The 16,536-nt window shown below is 39.6% G+C and overlaps 2 protein-coding genes and 2 long non-coding RNA genes across 6 annotated transcripts in view; 1 reads left to right on the top strand and 3 right to left on the bottom strand.

Moving 5' to 3' along the window:
* The window catches only part of LOC139964818 (uncharacterized), a 63,034-nt gene extending 52,208 nt beyond the window's left edge, over positions 1 to 10,826 (bottom strand). Inside the window, exon 1 of the long non-coding RNA XR_011792100.1 lies at positions 10,702 to 10,826. This is a non-coding gene — a long non-coding RNA (uncharacterized lncRNA). The remainder of the gene's footprint in view (positions 1 to 10,701) is intronic.
* On the bottom strand, positions 3,344 to 10,648 carry LOC139964816 (ubiquitin-conjugating enzyme E2 G2). Of its 2 annotated transcripts, none has more exons than XM_071966819.1 (6): positions 10,375 to 10,648; positions 8,041 to 8,317; positions 7,464 to 7,545; positions 7,099 to 7,217; positions 5,868 to 6,008; positions 3,344 to 4,546 (listed from the first exon to the last, which is right to left on the bottom strand). In XM_071966819.1, the coding sequence occupies exons 2-6, from the start codon at positions 8,081 to 8,083 to the stop codon at positions 4,416 to 4,418; spliced, it is 516 nt and encodes a 171-aa protein (XP_071822920.1). In that variant the 5' UTR covers positions 8,084 to 8,317; positions 10,375 to 10,648; the 3' UTR covers positions 3,344 to 4,415. The 2 variants fall into 2 exon arrangements, with proteins under 2 accessions (XP_071822920.1, XP_071822921.1); XM_071966820.1 differs by having other exon boundaries at positions 8,041 to 8,210.
* The window catches only part of LOC139964801 (DNA topoisomerase 2-alpha-like), a 38,465-nt gene continuing 32,725 nt past the window's right edge, over positions 10,797 to 16,536 (top strand). Inside the window, exons 1-2 of one of the 2 annotated variants that reach the window (XM_071966773.1) lie at positions 10,797 to 11,173; positions 12,620 to 12,820. In XM_071966773.1, coding sequence (XP_071822874.1) covers positions 11,126 to 11,173; positions 12,620 to 12,820 — 249 coding nt within the window. In that variant the 5' untranslated portion in view covers positions 10,797 to 11,125. Of the gene's footprint in view, positions 11,174 to 11,261; positions 11,411 to 12,619; positions 12,821 to 16,536 lie in introns of those variants that run through there. The other variant, XM_071966775.1, reaches the window with a different exon arrangement.
* On the bottom strand, positions 14,181 to 16,335 carry LOC139964817 (uncharacterized). The gene is made up of 2 exons (XR_011792099.1): positions 15,661 to 16,335; positions 14,181 to 15,235 (listed from the first exon to the last, which is right to left on the bottom strand). It is a non-coding gene; the product is annotated as an uncharacterized lncRNA (long non-coding RNA).

Below are 16,536 nucleotides of genomic sequence, written 5' to 3'. Positions count from 1 at the left end.
CAAGGAAAGGCCACATACACCGAGGACTACAAGAAAGAATATTATGTTAGCCAAGGTTCGAGGATCCCATTTCTCAAGTAGACTCATAATGGATTTTATGGGATATAGAGTTTGCGTGTTAAGGCCTTGTTTTCGTGTAATATTAGAAACAACATTGCAGTTAATTATTGCGCGTCAAATCACAAAATGTTGAAGCTTATTTTCCTCATAAGCGGAAAAACAAGTGAAAGTGTAACCAGGTGCGTATCCAGGGGGGGGGCGTTGGGGGCGCGCGCCCCCCGGGTAAGAAAAAGAGGAGAGAAAAAAAAAAAAAAAAGGAAAAAAGAGGGGAAAAAGAGGAGGAGGAGAGGAAGGAAGGGAAAAGAAAAAGAAGAAAGAGAGAAGAAGGAGAAAAGGAGGGAGTAAAAGAAAAACGCGAAGACACCGGGAAGAGAAAGAGGAACAGTGACATCATTACAGCGCTGAAGGGAAGCCAGTGACGGATCAATGATTTCGTAAAAGTGTGCCTCACCCTACCCCTTACACCGACAACTCCATTTTTTTGACGTTTCCATTTTCCTCTCTCACTAATGATCTATATATATACTATATATGGTCTATCATAACGCGTGTGTAGAATTGTGCTATGAAACCAACTGTGGCTGGTCTCGAACTCGACCGTGTCGTCGGGGAACATGACGCATTTTGGGATGGGGGCGACCGCCCCCCCCCCCATTCAGCATTTTTTTAAATGATATCGCTAAGTAATTTCAAAATAGAAAGTGCTTAGATGCAACTTACAAGGCCTGGGAAGTGTCATTTCCAGCGATCTGGGAGACATTTTCGGCCAAAATTTGCTTGTACGCTTCGCGCTAACAAATGGTCCTGGGTAGTGCCATTTCCAGCGATCTGGGAGGCATTTTCGGCCAAAATTTTCTTGTACGCTTCGCGCCAACCTATGGTGGCGCTACGCTTAGATAATTTGCCTACAGGCTTCGCCCCTCCCTTGGCAAATTCCTCGCTACGCGCCTGTTCGAATTTGTAACGCAAACAGCAGATATCACATCATATCAGTGAGCATGAAAATGGCGTTCCAGGATGAAAATCCTCAAAACTGTCCGACTTGCCTGAAAAAAATAACCAAAAATTTTCGCGGGCGAAGCGCGCGTTCAACGTGTCAATATCATATAAGCAACCATCGGTTATTACATCGCATGCCATCATGTACCGTACGGTCCGTTCAAATTGCGTAGTATACCGCGGGATGCTAATGTAAACAACGACATGTCTCATGTAGATGTATAAAAAGCATGGAGGTCCAATTATGTCAAAAATCTTTTACATTAGTAATGGCGAATTAGGGGCTGCACCCCCGCCGCGCAGTGCCGGAGCGTCCATACGATCAGGGGGGCGGATGCACCCCCTGACGGACTCAAATGGACTGCTGGCGCCTTTTTCACCTCTTTACCACTTTTTACTTATTCTAGATTATTGACTTTTTTATTGCGCTCTCATCTACTTATTGACATTTCTCACATTTTGTTGCTGTAATTTGGCGATGACACCCTATTCTTCGTTTATCTGCAAATTAGCCAGGCCCTGAAAGGGTCATTTCCGGCGATCTAGGGAGTATCTTTACTCAAAAATTGTCTGTGCGCTACGCGCCAACCAGTGGTGGCGCTCCGCTTAGATAGTGTCGAAAGCGCCCCTACAGACCATTCTCGCCCCTCCTGACCAATACCCCTAGCTTCGCCACTGCCGCCGCGCCTCCTACGCCTATGTGTGTAGTGTTCGGTTTCGGAAATATCTGCTATTTTTTCATTTCCTTCAACCAAGTTTTATAATAGCCGTTATAAGAGGTTTAATATTTCTACACCAATAAATTAACTGTGTCTGAATTTTCGAAAATTTATGACCAACATTCTGCATCACACTTCCCTCTACTCGTGCAATTTTGACCGGTCTGTTAGGGGTTCAAGGAAGTTTTTCTATATTGGTTGTCCATAGATGAAATTTTGTACATTATGGGTATGTTTTCAAGTGAGTTTATTCACGAGAAATGTGAATTTTCAAATTCTGAACAAATTTGGGGCTTAAAACCTTGAAAAGTGGGGCTGACGGGTATTGTGGGCCGCGACGTAGAATCACCTACAAAAGCAAAGACCCACAGGAGATGCGATGAGGTCGAACATGACGTGTGCCGGGTTGACAATCTTCAAAAAGGTTATGGATGGAACAGGCGCGTAGCCAAGGGGGGGGGGGCGAAGGGGGCAGCCGCCCCCCCTTGAGCATATTTTTAAATTTTTTTTTTAATGTTTTTATGATATCGCTAGTATTTTCAAAAGAGAAAATGCTAAGATGCAACTTACAAGGCCTGGGAAGTGCCATTTCCAGTGATCTGGGAGGCATTTTCAGCCAAAATTTTCTTGTACACTTCGCGCCAACCATGTTGGCGCTACGCATAGATAGTTTACAATGCCGAATCTAGTTTCGCCCTTCCCTTGGCAAATTCCTGGCTACGCACCTGGGATGGAAAAAAACTATTAGGAAATACTTGGTTCTCAGGCCAAAAGTGTACATCTGGTTGGTCATTTCAAGCCCGAGAAGTGCCGTTTCCGGTGATCTGGGGGGTATCAAAACCAGAAATTTTCTTGTACGCTGCGCGCCAACCGGTGGTGGCGCTCCGCTTAGATAGTAATTCGCGCCCCCCGGGTTAGAAAATCCTGGATACGCGCCTGGTAACGCACGGTTATAAGACTGAGTGGTATTGAAATAGTAACGTACGGTTATGGGATCGAGTGGTATTTGAAATAGTAACGCACGGTTATGGGATCGAGTGGTATTTGAAATAGTAACGAAAATTTGTAAGTGTATCAAGCTAAAAATAAAATCAAAAGCAAAAATGATCTATGATTTCCTGAAAATATAAGTGAGCTGTTTCTATATGAGTACGAAATCCATCATCTTATTGTCCAAAATGAGGGAAGGGCGGGGTGGGGGTGAGAGCAAATGTCATTCGAGGTTTAATATGTGACCATCTTGTTAACCTCACCGCAAAAAGGATGGAAAGAAAAGAAGGAAAAATAACATAAAGTATATCGTCATAGTATAATGTTACTGCCCACATGATCCAGTTCAAATCCGGGCTTTCAAGTTGGATACGCAAAGTTATGATGGCGGCGATGTTCTGCGGCATGTGATATAGATTGTTAGTAATGTGGCGAGAAAAGATAAAAATGTGGGCAAATTGCGAGTCGAGTGCGGTAAATTTTTGTGCAGTCGGTCGCGGAGGGTGTGATACAGCCCCCTAAATTTCTGGATCTCTCCATACAAAGAACAGTGATCAGAGAATAGTACAAATGGCTTTGACTGTCATATTTCAAACAAGTTTTTATTTCTTTGAGGACATTTAATACTTTACATGTATATATAGCTTCTAACACGAGTTTATTCCATAAATACTTAATAAACAACAAACACACACACACAGACAAGCTAGATGATTCTGGTACATCTTACCTGGAACTGTACATCTTTCATGCATAACCTCTGTTATTTGAGAACACAGATTGCTTATCCAGGTTTCGCACACTATTTTGGCAATGTTCTTGAAATTTGTATCATTCATCTAGGCTTAACTAACAAGATCACACAATTTTTTTTAAATGCCATGATACCCCCCCCCCCCGCCCCCTCCCCCCACCATTTTTTTTTATGGGTAACGACATCTCGCAAGAAAACCATTAACTCTTCACATGGCAAGAATAAAATCAAATGCAGTACAAGAGAAGCAATGGAAATGGCATTTCTTATGGGTGCAGGGGGGGGGAGGGTTGGTGTGCAGGCAGGGATGGTGGGTAGGCAACCTCCCCACAATGAACTTTGACATAAAGGTCCTCAGTATTGGCCCCAAACTTTTAGCACATTAAACAATCGTTAAGACATTCACAAGAGCACTGTCCTAAAGGCTCGGATGAACTCACACTGAGAAAACGAGGTATGTTTTTAGCCACTCCTCGTCTCCTTGATATAACTGTGTTTCTGAACCTTACCATGCCAAACAGTTGTATGATCTAAAAATATCACTTTTACTAGTTTTAAACTTCGCCAAATTCCTTGACCGGTCAATGTCCATTACGTCACTAAAACAAATCTAGCTATTGAGGACTGTTAAATCAATTAAAATATCTTGTTAAGAGATAACTACTTTGCAAACAAGATCCACATTTGCCAAAAATTGAAATTTGGGATATGATTTTGAGTGTTTGAATTATCCTAAGAGGCTGGTCATAACTTATTTTCTGCATCATCTTCACATAATGGTTTTGCATAGCACATCCAGATTAGTACGGATATCTTCAATTTCTTTGTAGAAATCTGTTTTATGAGCATTTTCGATATGAGTTCCTAGATAAATCTCTATGCATTGCATACTTTTAACTGCTCTCCGTCTTATCCAAGCCCAGAGACTTCTTTACTATCTCCTTTGCGCGTCTGTTGAATAATTCTCGCTCGTCCCGCCACATCTTGGAGGCGTCCACGTTCGCACCGCTCTCCGCATTCGGTTCTGTAAACAAGACGATGGGCATAGGAATAGGTTTACATCGTGAAAGTAAAGTGTCTAGCTGTTGGTCGGAGATTAGCCGAGGGATATGCCAACTTTGGTAAATATCACCTATGTACAGTCATGGCCATTAACTCTGGTTTGAATCAAAAGTCTTCACAAAATATTTTAACCTAACTACTTCCCTAATAACACCACATTTTCAGTTTTGGGCATTTCTATCTCAAAATATCAATGTCATGTAATACAACATACTTTGACACAAAACAGTTATTTAAATGCAAAGCGCCATAGCAACCTAAGTATCCTTATATTCTCGAAGGAAAATATTCATACAACTCGCGTTGGGTTGAGCACTGGTAGGTATCCAAAAACGACATGTGGGCAAAGTTTGGCCTCAGAGCTGCATGTGGCACGGGATAATTTTTTGGTTGTGAGTCGCAAGGTTTTCAAAGCCTTGTTCATGCGGCCCGAAACAGTGGAAACACCTTATGACAACATGGGTATGAATTTGAGGTGGGGTCTATCCAATGTATGGAGGTTCTACACCACCAGTTTAAATAAATTGTTTTATAAAAATAATAATAGTAATCAATTTTTATATAGTGCTTTATAACAGCAATAGGTCTCAAAGCGCTTTACAGACATTATATTACCCCCGGTCAATGTTAACCTGTCCCAGAGACAATCCCTCCAGACAGCTGCAGTTATATACTGCGCCCAATGACAAGTTACCTCACAGGCATAGGCGTAGGAGGGGGGGGAGGGAGAAGGGGGCTGCAGCCCCCCAACCAAATATTTTTTGTGAAAATTTGGGCAATATGCCAAGAATTTTGGGGGAACTTACTCAAAGAAAAATAAATTGCAATGTGTTTTTTAATGGTTAAACTTATATTATTATTATTGTTATTTTGTAATGAATTCCCCCAAAATTATAACCAATATGAAAGGGTAATAACAGGGCAAATGATTGCATGTAGTTGGCATGCGATGTATAACCGATCCATGCCTATATGATATGCACATTGAACGTTGAACGCGCGCGGGTTGCACAAAAAATGTTGGTTATATTTTTCGGGCAAGTCGTTACAGCCCCCCCCCAATCAAATTGGGACCTATGCCTATGCTCACAGGTACCCATATAACCCCTGGGTGGAGAGAGGCAATTGAGATAAAGCATCTTGCCCAAGGACACAACGTAGTGAACTAGGCAAGAATTGAACCAGCAATCCTTGGATCACGAGTCCGATGCCTTAGCCGATTGTCCACTACGCTCTCTTCTTTGCCGATAGTCATCTGTATCTCTGCGCTGTCATATTGTTACCTGCTAACATACTGACAACCGATAGTAATATTTTCTCCACACTCTGCACAGGGCTCCACCTCTCAGCGCTGCTCTCGTACCCCATGGGGTCGTCACCGGGGGCGTGAAGTATAGAGATGCAGACCCTCCCATCTGAGTATACTATTTGAAGTAATGAAAGAAAAGAAAAGGGGTAAGCAATCAACAGGGTTCAACAAACTTATTTAATTATATTTTCACATCAGTTATGAATACTTGGAAATAAGTGATGATGCACCAGTTGCCTTGAAGTGTGGGGAGGGCAGGGGGAGATTTAGGGGGAGGGCAGGGGAGAGTCGGGGGGCAGGGGGAGAGTCGGGGGAGGGCAGGGGGAGAGTCAGGGGGAGGGCAGGGGCAGAGTCAGGGCTCCATGAAACTTCGTTCATATGACATCTTTTGAGCAAGAATTCATGCCTTAACATGCCACAACTGTTCTTATATGCTGCTATGGAAGTTTGAAGAGCAAATATGAAGACGGTTTTTGTTACAACTCTTACAACTAACATATTACCTTATCCCAGCAAGCAGTCCAGAACAAAACTTATTTCACTCGGTCGTTCTGTGTTGGTTGACTAATTTAACTTAGGAATAGTGAGTGAAAATTTCACAAACAAATTGTAATCCTCCCCACTCCATACAACGCAGACAACAGGAAGATTCCAATCCCAGATCTATAATATTAAGATGTACAAGGAAGTGGCCAAAGCCAGGAAGTAAGTAGTAACCAGAGGGTGGGGGGAGGAGAGGGGTGGAGGGAAGAGGAAGTTTGGGGTGAGAGACTAGACCCATCACCCACCATTTTAAAGTTATTGAACTTCATCAACCTATAACCCTAACTATTGCATCGCCTTCCCCACAATTTCTACCTCCACCCCCACCATTTCAATTCCCCACCCCCAAACACTTTCCATCTGAATTATGAAACTATAAAGATGATATTTGGTTTGTTGTAATGTTCATTACAGATGGCTCTTAAATGAGAGGTTTCTCCTTGCTTAAACCTAACAGAGCTACAGCCACACACACAGAGTGATCAATTTTTTAAGCTATTTTTTATTTTAAATTTCATGGCTAGCAACTACTACTGAAATTACCAACTCTCATTTCCCAAGAGACACATTGGTTACTGTTTAGTGCCAGCACTGGCAAAATTATACAACCATTCTTATAAATATATATACTTATCATGTTTCATAACTGACAACAGACTCACTATTTGGGTGGAACATTTCACAGGTAAACTTCATCTTTGGTGGCGTTAAGGGATAGTCTGTTGGGAAAATAATCTTAGCTGGAAACACTCCGCCTTCAAAACATGTACCCTCGGGGCCACTGTAGGAATGATAAAAGAAAACTATGATAAAGCAACTTTAAATTAATTGACTGTTTAACTAATCAAGGCCATTTCTGCATTTTACAATAAACAGATCTGATGGTGAAATTAATTCATGCAAAATTTACCTACCTATTCATTTCAATTAAGACAGAAAGCTTCTCCGGTGTATTTGATGTAGAAATCTAATGATGCTATAAATGCAACCAAACTGACATAAAATATGAAAGTAAGAGACAACTTACACAATCAAGGCCTCCCATTCAAAGAAATTTTCTTCATTAACTGGACCAGCCACTATACCCTCTGGTGGATTAATTGTCATCTCTGTCAAAAATAATTGATACAAAATAAATATAATAACATAGTAACACAATAACACACTTCATGTACACTAACTATGCAACAGAAGGGCAATTGATTCTTTTACACACTGTGTTATAAAAGTAAAAATATGTAATATTCATGATCTCAAACTCCACTTGAGGGATCTGCTGTAAACCCCATGACATTTGTACACTAACAAATAATTGACATTTTGCAACTAAATGTACATAAATTGTCAGCATATTTCTTAAGTCCTAAAGTTGGCAAGGTGAATTGGTGATATTTCATTTACAGTCATGTGATCTGCTTGAATGTCTCAATCCAATTCCATATTGAGATACAACCTTGGGCAAACAAACAGTCCCAGGGGAGATATCACAGGGGAAAGCTTAAACACATTGCATACTGACGATATGGGGGTGGGGGAGGGGAGAGGCTAAAGGACTGAGGGAAGTACTCCGCAGCACAAAGGTAGATCAAGATATCAGTACTTACGCTTGTACTCAGCCATTAATCTCCTTAGTGCAGAACCTGCCATTTTGAAATTTAGTGGAAAGAATCGACCGGCCCAGCACTTCAAGTTCCTTCTAGTTTCACAATTCAGAGGATGCTTACTGGCATGGCAATAGGTCTATTGAGCATTTAAAAGTCTGCTGAGGGCAGGCCTGAGTGAACCAAAAACAAAAGTTTTGATCAAGTACAGCTCTGGTTAAAACGATAATTTAGAATGCAATTTCCATGCAGTGCTGGTTTAGATACAGGTAGATGAAATCTAGGAGAGAAGGAGAATAAGTATTGTATTAATGTTTAGTTGTGAGAACCTATGGTTTTAACAAATAAGCTTCACTTTTAATTACGCTAGACTTACCCCGTTTAGGCTAGTACTGTACAGCATGTGTATAGTTTAAATTGAGAAATATGGATTTGTTGCAACCAAAATTCACATGGTCAAATTTCATTCAGCCTTTCAGTGGTAACAAAATCTAACAAATTGATAACACAGAGAGACAGTAAATTTAAGGGAAACTTAACGGTCTGATTCACATCTCAATATAGATCGTTTCCGTTTGTTAGAGTTTATCAAATTAATTGCAAATTAATCGTGTGCTTTATACAGATAAACTACACTGTGCCATACTTTGTGATGTTATGTATATAGACAACACCATAAAATGTCTTTTTTCCCCATAATGTTTCAATGATGCAATATACAGTAGGACCCCTACCAATTTTTATTTTCATCAGGAAACATTGGCAATATATGATAATGAAAACACTTTTGACATGCCCCTAGCATAATCCCTTTTTACAGGAACCGAAACAGAAATAATATCTCCAATTTTCCTAGATATACAAAAATACTCTCCTAGGGCCTACTGTTATTGTTTTTAGGCTATACTACAGTATTGTATCCACTGGGCCTAGGCCTATATTGGCCACTACCATCACTAGCATAAGCATAGGCCTAACTACAGCAGCCATTGCATTATTTGTAAGCAAACAGGCAACAATTTTTGATGCAGAAACTTGATTCTGAAAATATTAAGTTGCCAAACATTAGATTATGCCTTCAATATGCCATTAAAGGAATTTTTCAGTGGCAGTCTATTGGGTATATGAAAAAAAAATCCATATTTTTTTTCATCGTCACAGTCATAGTTTAGGGATTTTTCATCCTATGGTTCAGGAGAAGTTAATTTTTTAACCTTGCGCTAACTTAATGTAATATATTTTGAACATTTGAGAACGATTAACGACAGAGATGTCATCATGGTGCTTTGTTTCGGGGGCTGCAAGGACGTTATCATTAGCAAGCTACACTGGAGAAAGGAAATTAGAATTTCTGAAAGTAAAATTAGTGATTTAGATGGAAATTTCCCGGTAAAGTTGCAAGATAGCAATCTTTTGGAGAGTTAAAACGTTCTTGTTTGTAATATGTTGTTCAGATATTTGTTATTTGAGAGATTTTTTGAATCACAGCAGTATGCGAAGTCTGTACACATTCCTGTGTATTATATGTTGGCCAAACTTAGATTGAGATATTTTGTATTCACAGCTAAACTCGAAGTCTGTGCACATTCCTGTGTATGTATCACAGCCGAGCTTAGAAGTTAGAGTGAGATCTGATCGATCGAGTTCAACCAATGTGTCGCACTGACGTCACGTTGTAAGTCAGTGTTAGATATGAATTTTCTGGCAGAAACGGCCAACATTTTAAGCAATTTATCAAAGAACCTAAAATTCATCACAGGGCAAGGCTTAGGCCCTAGGGCAATACAAAGACAAAATATGATATGACCAGAAGGACTGGATACCACTTCTTACTAAAAAATTCCTTTAAACATGCACCCGTGGTTTTAAAAAGTTAAATCTGTATGTACAGGGTTTTAAACGAACCAGTACTAGTAGCCTAATTTTGGAATGATTTTGCCTAACGTCTGCAATTAAACATAGTCTGGTCGAGTTTTGCACTTCCACCTGTCATAGCTTTCTCTCTGTCTCACCAGAGCCAGAGGGGCACTGTGCATGTTACTTGTTAGTAATATGTAACATTATGTCATAAGGCCTAGGCTAATTATTATATAAATATATTTGTTTATCAAATGCTGTTTAAACATCACTGACATGCCTAGCCTAAGCCATCCTAGCCATACTCTAGTTAGGTTAGGATAAGCTAACTTGACCCTATAGGCCTATGCCATCATCAGCAACCTAACTCTCCAAATAAGGTAGGCCTAAATTGGATCTAGAAACCCGAAAATAGGCTAGCCTAGGCTTTGACTCTTTGAGTAATTTATACGTTACAAGTTACAGATCAAACATTGTTACCTGGTTTATGTCGTCGACTTGCCTCTCGTCATCGACTGGTAAATTCGGATTGACTTTATTTGTTATTTTCGTGGAACTTGGACTAGTAGTCTAGTTAATGTGTCTATGAGAAGCAACATATAAAATTTGCTTTAGCATGTAGGCCTAGCTTATCCACTGTAGTAGATATATACGAGCCTTTGCGAAAATCTAAATGGTAGGCTATGAAGCAGACGTACTGGCCCTGCTTATGAAAACGTATATGCATTGACTGAAACGAGATGTTTCATTGGCCTACTGATGCTCGAGGTACAACTTCCTCCAATCATAAAGTCCCATCTATCTTACCTACGGTGTCGGTGGTGAGACTTGTCGCAAGCACACATGAAGTGCTGCGATATGATCCTATGCAGCTGCTGTAGATCCATGCAAAAGCCTACAGGACGGAGCAATCCAGAGCCGACTGTCTTGTAATTGTGTGATAAGCATCATCGGTGATATTCTGTTCATGTTTTACGACCACGTTTTATTTACAGGATAAAAGTAAGGATCGATCGGAAGAAGATCAGGGACAATTGTGAATTGCGTTAGATTTTAAACATAGTTTAAACGGGAAGTTAAATGTTCCATATTTACACTGCAACTTGTGCGAGAGTGGCCTTCACTACCAGCACAGGTTACTTACGTACCGACGAACAATGACTGCAAGATTTTCTAACTTCTGATCAACTTGAACCATTCAACAAGCGAAGGTAAAGAAGCTAGTTATAAAATGTCAGCAAGCGACAAGAAGGGTGACAACAGTGAGCTACAATGGGTGGTAAGTTTCCCTGAGAAGTATGTCTTTTTCTGTCAGAACGAAATACGAGCGCATTGTCTAAAAGTATGACGTCATAATCAAATAGCTCTCCAATTGGACCTTCAGTAACCGCGGGGTTTTTCAAGTTTCATTTTCGCGTTATTGAAGACCGTTTGATTCTGCATTTTAAAAGTTTTCTCAAGGAGCAGTGCTGTTTATTCATTTTTCAGCATAAAAATGGCGGATGGAGCACTGAAGGTTAATGACTTTTTTAAACTGATGTTAAGATCAACTGAGATTATGGCCAACTTAAACTTTTTAAGTTGTCTGTTGCTGAAATTATGCATGCTGTCTTTACGAAAATGCCAAAGTAAAACTAGTAAAAGGTACAAGTAGGCCTAGGCTAGGCCTAGCCTACAGTCTTACAGAATATGTTCAATGACAGTAGGCTGGTGAATTGCGGCCAGCCACATGGAACAATTTATTTTTTACTTGGCTTAGCAAAATGGTCAAATCAAAATTCTATAGGGTTTACAAATACAATGAAGCGAAGTCTAACTCTAAGCCTAGTAATTTTTATCATTACCTAAAGACTTTTATTGTAGTTTGTTAATGTTACTTGTTAGGCCTAGTACTAGTAGTATTGTAGTATTGATAGGCTAGTCAGTATTGTGAAGTTTGGACACCCCTAAGAAATACACGATTTCACCTAACAACCTACTGCAAGAGCCAATTTCACGAAAAACTACAAAGCTACAGTTATTTTCTCTCCAAAATGACCCCACCATATCAAGTATATATTTTCAGGTGATTTATACTGTACCATAACATAAGAAGATATAGTTTTGGGGTGTTTTAATACTTGGCCTCACTTAGGTGTCCGAACTTCGCAGTGTCCATGCTAGTATTAGTACAACTACAAGTAGAATTTTCTCTATTCCCGGCACAAAGCTGAAGGATAGTATTCAAACACTGAGCAAGATCGTGATAACAAACTTCCTATCAAAGAATGTTGTTGCCCATTCTATCACACATGTAACTGGTATACTGGTCATCAATCATACTGTAATAATTACAGTAGGCTAGGCTATCTTTGAGACAATTAGAATGCTACAGTACTTAGTAGGGTCTACCGTGCTACACAAAAATTGAACACTAACTTATTCCATTTAGTAAGGCCCAAGAAGTTGGCTGACGGTATTAATAATATAAAGGCCTATTACTTGTTAGGCTGGTAAGGTCAGTTGTAGCTGAGGCTCACTTATACTTTGGTGTACGTCGGCTGTACCGTAACTTGAGCTGATTCTCTTACTTGGCTTAGCATACTGTTGTAGGGCTACACTTTCAGCTCTATACACTAATTGTTTAAAATAAATCGCCATTCTTACCCTTAAATGAAATGGTCCATACTTTTAACTGATTGTTTTCCAAAATTCTCAAATTCCTTTCTTGGTTTCACCTGCTTAGACTCTGTTTGACCAGAAAGCAAACCGACACGATGAAGCACCAGACGAGAAACCTTCCAAGGATGGGAAAAAGTCATCATCCAAAGATGGGAAAAAGGGCAAGAGGCTATCGGTTGAGAGAATTTACCAAAAGAAAACTCAACTTGAGCATATACTATTGAGGCCAGATACATATATTGGTTCTGTGGAACCAGTGACCCAGGTACCCTATACTCAGTATATACTGTACATTTTATGGTTTACTGTACCTAGGTATTGGCTTGTAACCTGTTCACAATATGATAACATTTGATATAAATTTGATAATTATTCGATGATTTCAATTTAATTGTTAATTTTTACAATTTGATAATTATCAAAATTGTATATAATTGGATAAATCGGATAAAATTGGATAACACAATGTGGTAACAGAAGTAAGAGTGTCCCCATAGTTGATTTGATGATTAAAGAGGCCATGACACGAAAAATCCAACTCATCGAGAGTAACTTCCTCTGAATCTATGAGAAAATCTATGTTCAAAACTATCCTCAACACCTTGAAAACCTCAAGGACTAATTAGTAATTAACGTTTAATATTCGCATCCGAAAATAGATATCTGAGAATGCGATTTCACAACAAGACAATGATGATGTCATGTTAGGAACACACGTGCAAAGCCCAGGCATGTATCGGATACGCGACGATCATACCGTTCCATATACACGCACATTTACACTGAGAGAACAACCACTGTATTACGCTATATCGTTAGAAATTTCAAGTTTGTTTTACAACTGTTGTAAACTATCCGAGAGAAATGCCGGTCCGTTGTGTTGTTGGGGGCTGCATAAATATCATTACCCATGCAATTAGCCTTCATCCATGGCTGAAGGACGAAAAAAACACGGCGATTATGACCAAGTTAGTGCACAACACCAGCGCCGATTTCACTGGGCCTAGCCAGTATGCAGCTCCGAATGAAGCGAACACTTCACGGAAGCATACTACGATCCCTCCTTTTTGTTATGAAATAAAACAAATGGACTTTAACGGTTCGACATAAAAGAGTCATTCTTCTGTCAAGTAATCCACAAAAAACTACTCTGAAGACCAGATCGGGGAACAGGAAACCTCCAATGGGGCAAGTGGCGATCCTTAGGAGGTAGCGCGCCGAGCACTAGTAGTACTATAGTATTAGCGTTACTACACTGAAGTCGCAATAGACGAAGAGATTTTACTGTATCATCTAAATTAACACCCCCTTCAATCCTTCATTGCTCTATTGTATACTAATAAGCTATGAGGTTAGCTTCAGAAGCAATGGGTTACATCTTCTTGTGAACAAATCTCAGTGCCCCAATTTATTTCTGGAATATGCTGGATCAGTTAGTTATAGCAATAATTTCTTATTCCTATTCCAGGAAAACCATTTTTTATGTTGTGGAGGGAGTGGGGGTAATGGGGATGGGTCAAAATAGGTAGGTAAAAAGATTTTATTCCAAAGGGTGTTTAATTAAATCTCAAAGCGATTTATTTTAAAGTCACAGAGCCAAAAATTCACACAACATAGTTCAAGTGTTAAATCATTGAACAAAATTTATTCAATATCAGTTCTAGACAGTCATTCTGGACAATCTGAACTAACATTAACAACAATCATTGTATTATATGACATAAAAGTAAAACTGTACTTTCCATAAACATTATCATTCTTAAATTACACTAATGTGATTTGTGACATCAAAGGAGGTTAAAAGAAAACAACTTACATGAATTTTTTTGCTTTAAGCCTACAAAGCAGTTGCATGTCCATCGCTATCAATCGTTGTTGTGACAAATTAATTAGAATAATCCAGAATCAAATACAATAAAGGGTTATTTAAACCAAGAAACACTGCACGAAGTAACTCACATGCAAAAATGTTACACAAGCACGACGACACGTACAACACTGATGGGCAACGTGAAACGCAGCATCACACGCATTAAAACAATCGAAGACCATTAACAGGGTGTACTGCTGAGTTTTTGAAGAAAGACTACAAAACAAACCAACTGCTGCTGAAGAAACAAAGTCTAAACATTCAAGAGTTCTGCTGCCTCCATTGGTCTTTATTATGACTTTTCTGTCAAATATCATTGGTGATATGGATATTTTGGCTTCCAGATTAAAGGTACGAATCAAACGTCTGGGAGGTAAATGCCCCTAAAAAGGTCAATGCCCGTTCCCTTATGCACATATTATATGACATCACGGTCACGCCAATACTTGTGTCCAAATGCTTCAAAACATGCCTTTTCTTTCATTGTTGATGTTGGGTCTGGAAAATAACCTTTTCATCCTGAATTAAAAGTCTTGAATTTCAATATATCAACACTGAGGGAACCCTGACGGATTGATAATCCAACACAATTGTAGTTTAGAAAAGGTGTTCCTGGAGGAATTTCTCAACCAAGGCTTCCTATACAATGAGTTTTCTCCTGGCAACTTGAATCCAGTGTAATGACCATTGGCTGGAAAATCACTTCTGATCCTTTGGACTGCACATGATGGTAGCACAACCCTGACGTGTCTTGCTAGGAACCCCAAGTATCATTGAACCTGTTGACCGTAGGCTATGTATCTGTACTGCCTGGGAAAAAATTTATGAAAGTTCAAAATGTATTAATGTTGGCCATGATGTCCACAATAACAAGCAGGCATACAATGTACAGTTATGGTTACATTTGTTGTGATTTTACACCTTCCGTGTATCATGAAACATTCTTTTGTTTCAGAAAATTGATTTGCAAAACTCCAGGCCAAAGTACTAGCCAAGTAATAATGAGTATGAAATAACAAATATGCCTACCTAGCATGGCTGCATAATGCAACTTACATCCCCGAGCCAAACTTTCAGTATGCAACAACCCTACTAGTACTACACACTCTACATATGGGTTGTAAGTTACCGTAACACAACGCACAATACGGTTTAGGGTGTTCCGCGAATTCCAACAACACATGCACAAAATGGACTGGATTTTGTTTTTAAATGCTTCGTTAATAAATTCTTACCACGTTGTATGTTCCTTGCAATGGTTTCGAACGGATTTCTTCTTCGATATGTTGTGGAGCTTCAATTTCGGCTCGTTTAACAGGCTCGAACTGATACGGTTCTAACACCTCCGCTCCACCCTCAACGTTCGGTTCAATATTGGAATGATCGTCGCCTTCACTCTCTGCTTCGAATATGAGAAAGGGCACTCTAATTATAGCCCAATTTCACTGCCTAGTGAAGAACCATTATCACTTTGAACTTCGGTTGCCGCAATTGGTTCTGGATCCGCCATTTCACAGGAAATTTTGATTTGATATCGCACTTGTGGTCGGTGTTTTGTTTAGTAACTACTAGTGGTATGTGTACTTGTCTACTGTGTACGTGAATGGTATATTCGGAGGATCGTAAATGTGTTCAAAACGTGACGTCACATGACGTCATGCGAATCGGAAAATTTTCGAGTAAACAAAGTTTCAAACGCCGAAAAGGGTAAATTCATTCTCAATTTTCGACTTGAAAAATCAAGTTTTAAACTGGCAGAATGGTTGATACATGTTCTAGAGAACATTCTTTGATGGATCCCAAAAATATAGGACTTTGAAATTTTCGTGTCATGGCCACTTTAAATTGTTGTTTGTTCAAGTCCTGTACCTACATCTCCAGTGTTATTGTTCTTGTTTAAACTTACTTCATTGATGGACTGGATGGGGGGGGGGGGGGGGGTGCACTTGTGAAAAGTAGCAAAGTAGGCTGACACTAATGTGACTCTGCCAACTCTGGTCAGTAATACATCCAGGTTGTGGATTTGATCGAGCCTACCAAGTACTTCTTAAAAGGAAGGCTGCAATTTTTTCAAACTAGGACATGCACATACAGTAAACCTTTGTTTAGTC

The sequence above is a fragment of the Apostichopus japonicus genome, chromosome 23, assembly GCF_037975245.1.
Source record: "Apostichopus japonicus isolate 1M-3 chromosome 23, ASM3797524v1, whole genome shotgun sequence".
NCBI lineage: Eukaryota > Metazoa > Echinodermata > Holothuroidea > Aspidochirotida > Stichopodidae > Apostichopus > Apostichopus japonicus.
This window is presented reverse-complemented; position numbering and strand designations above follow the sequence as displayed.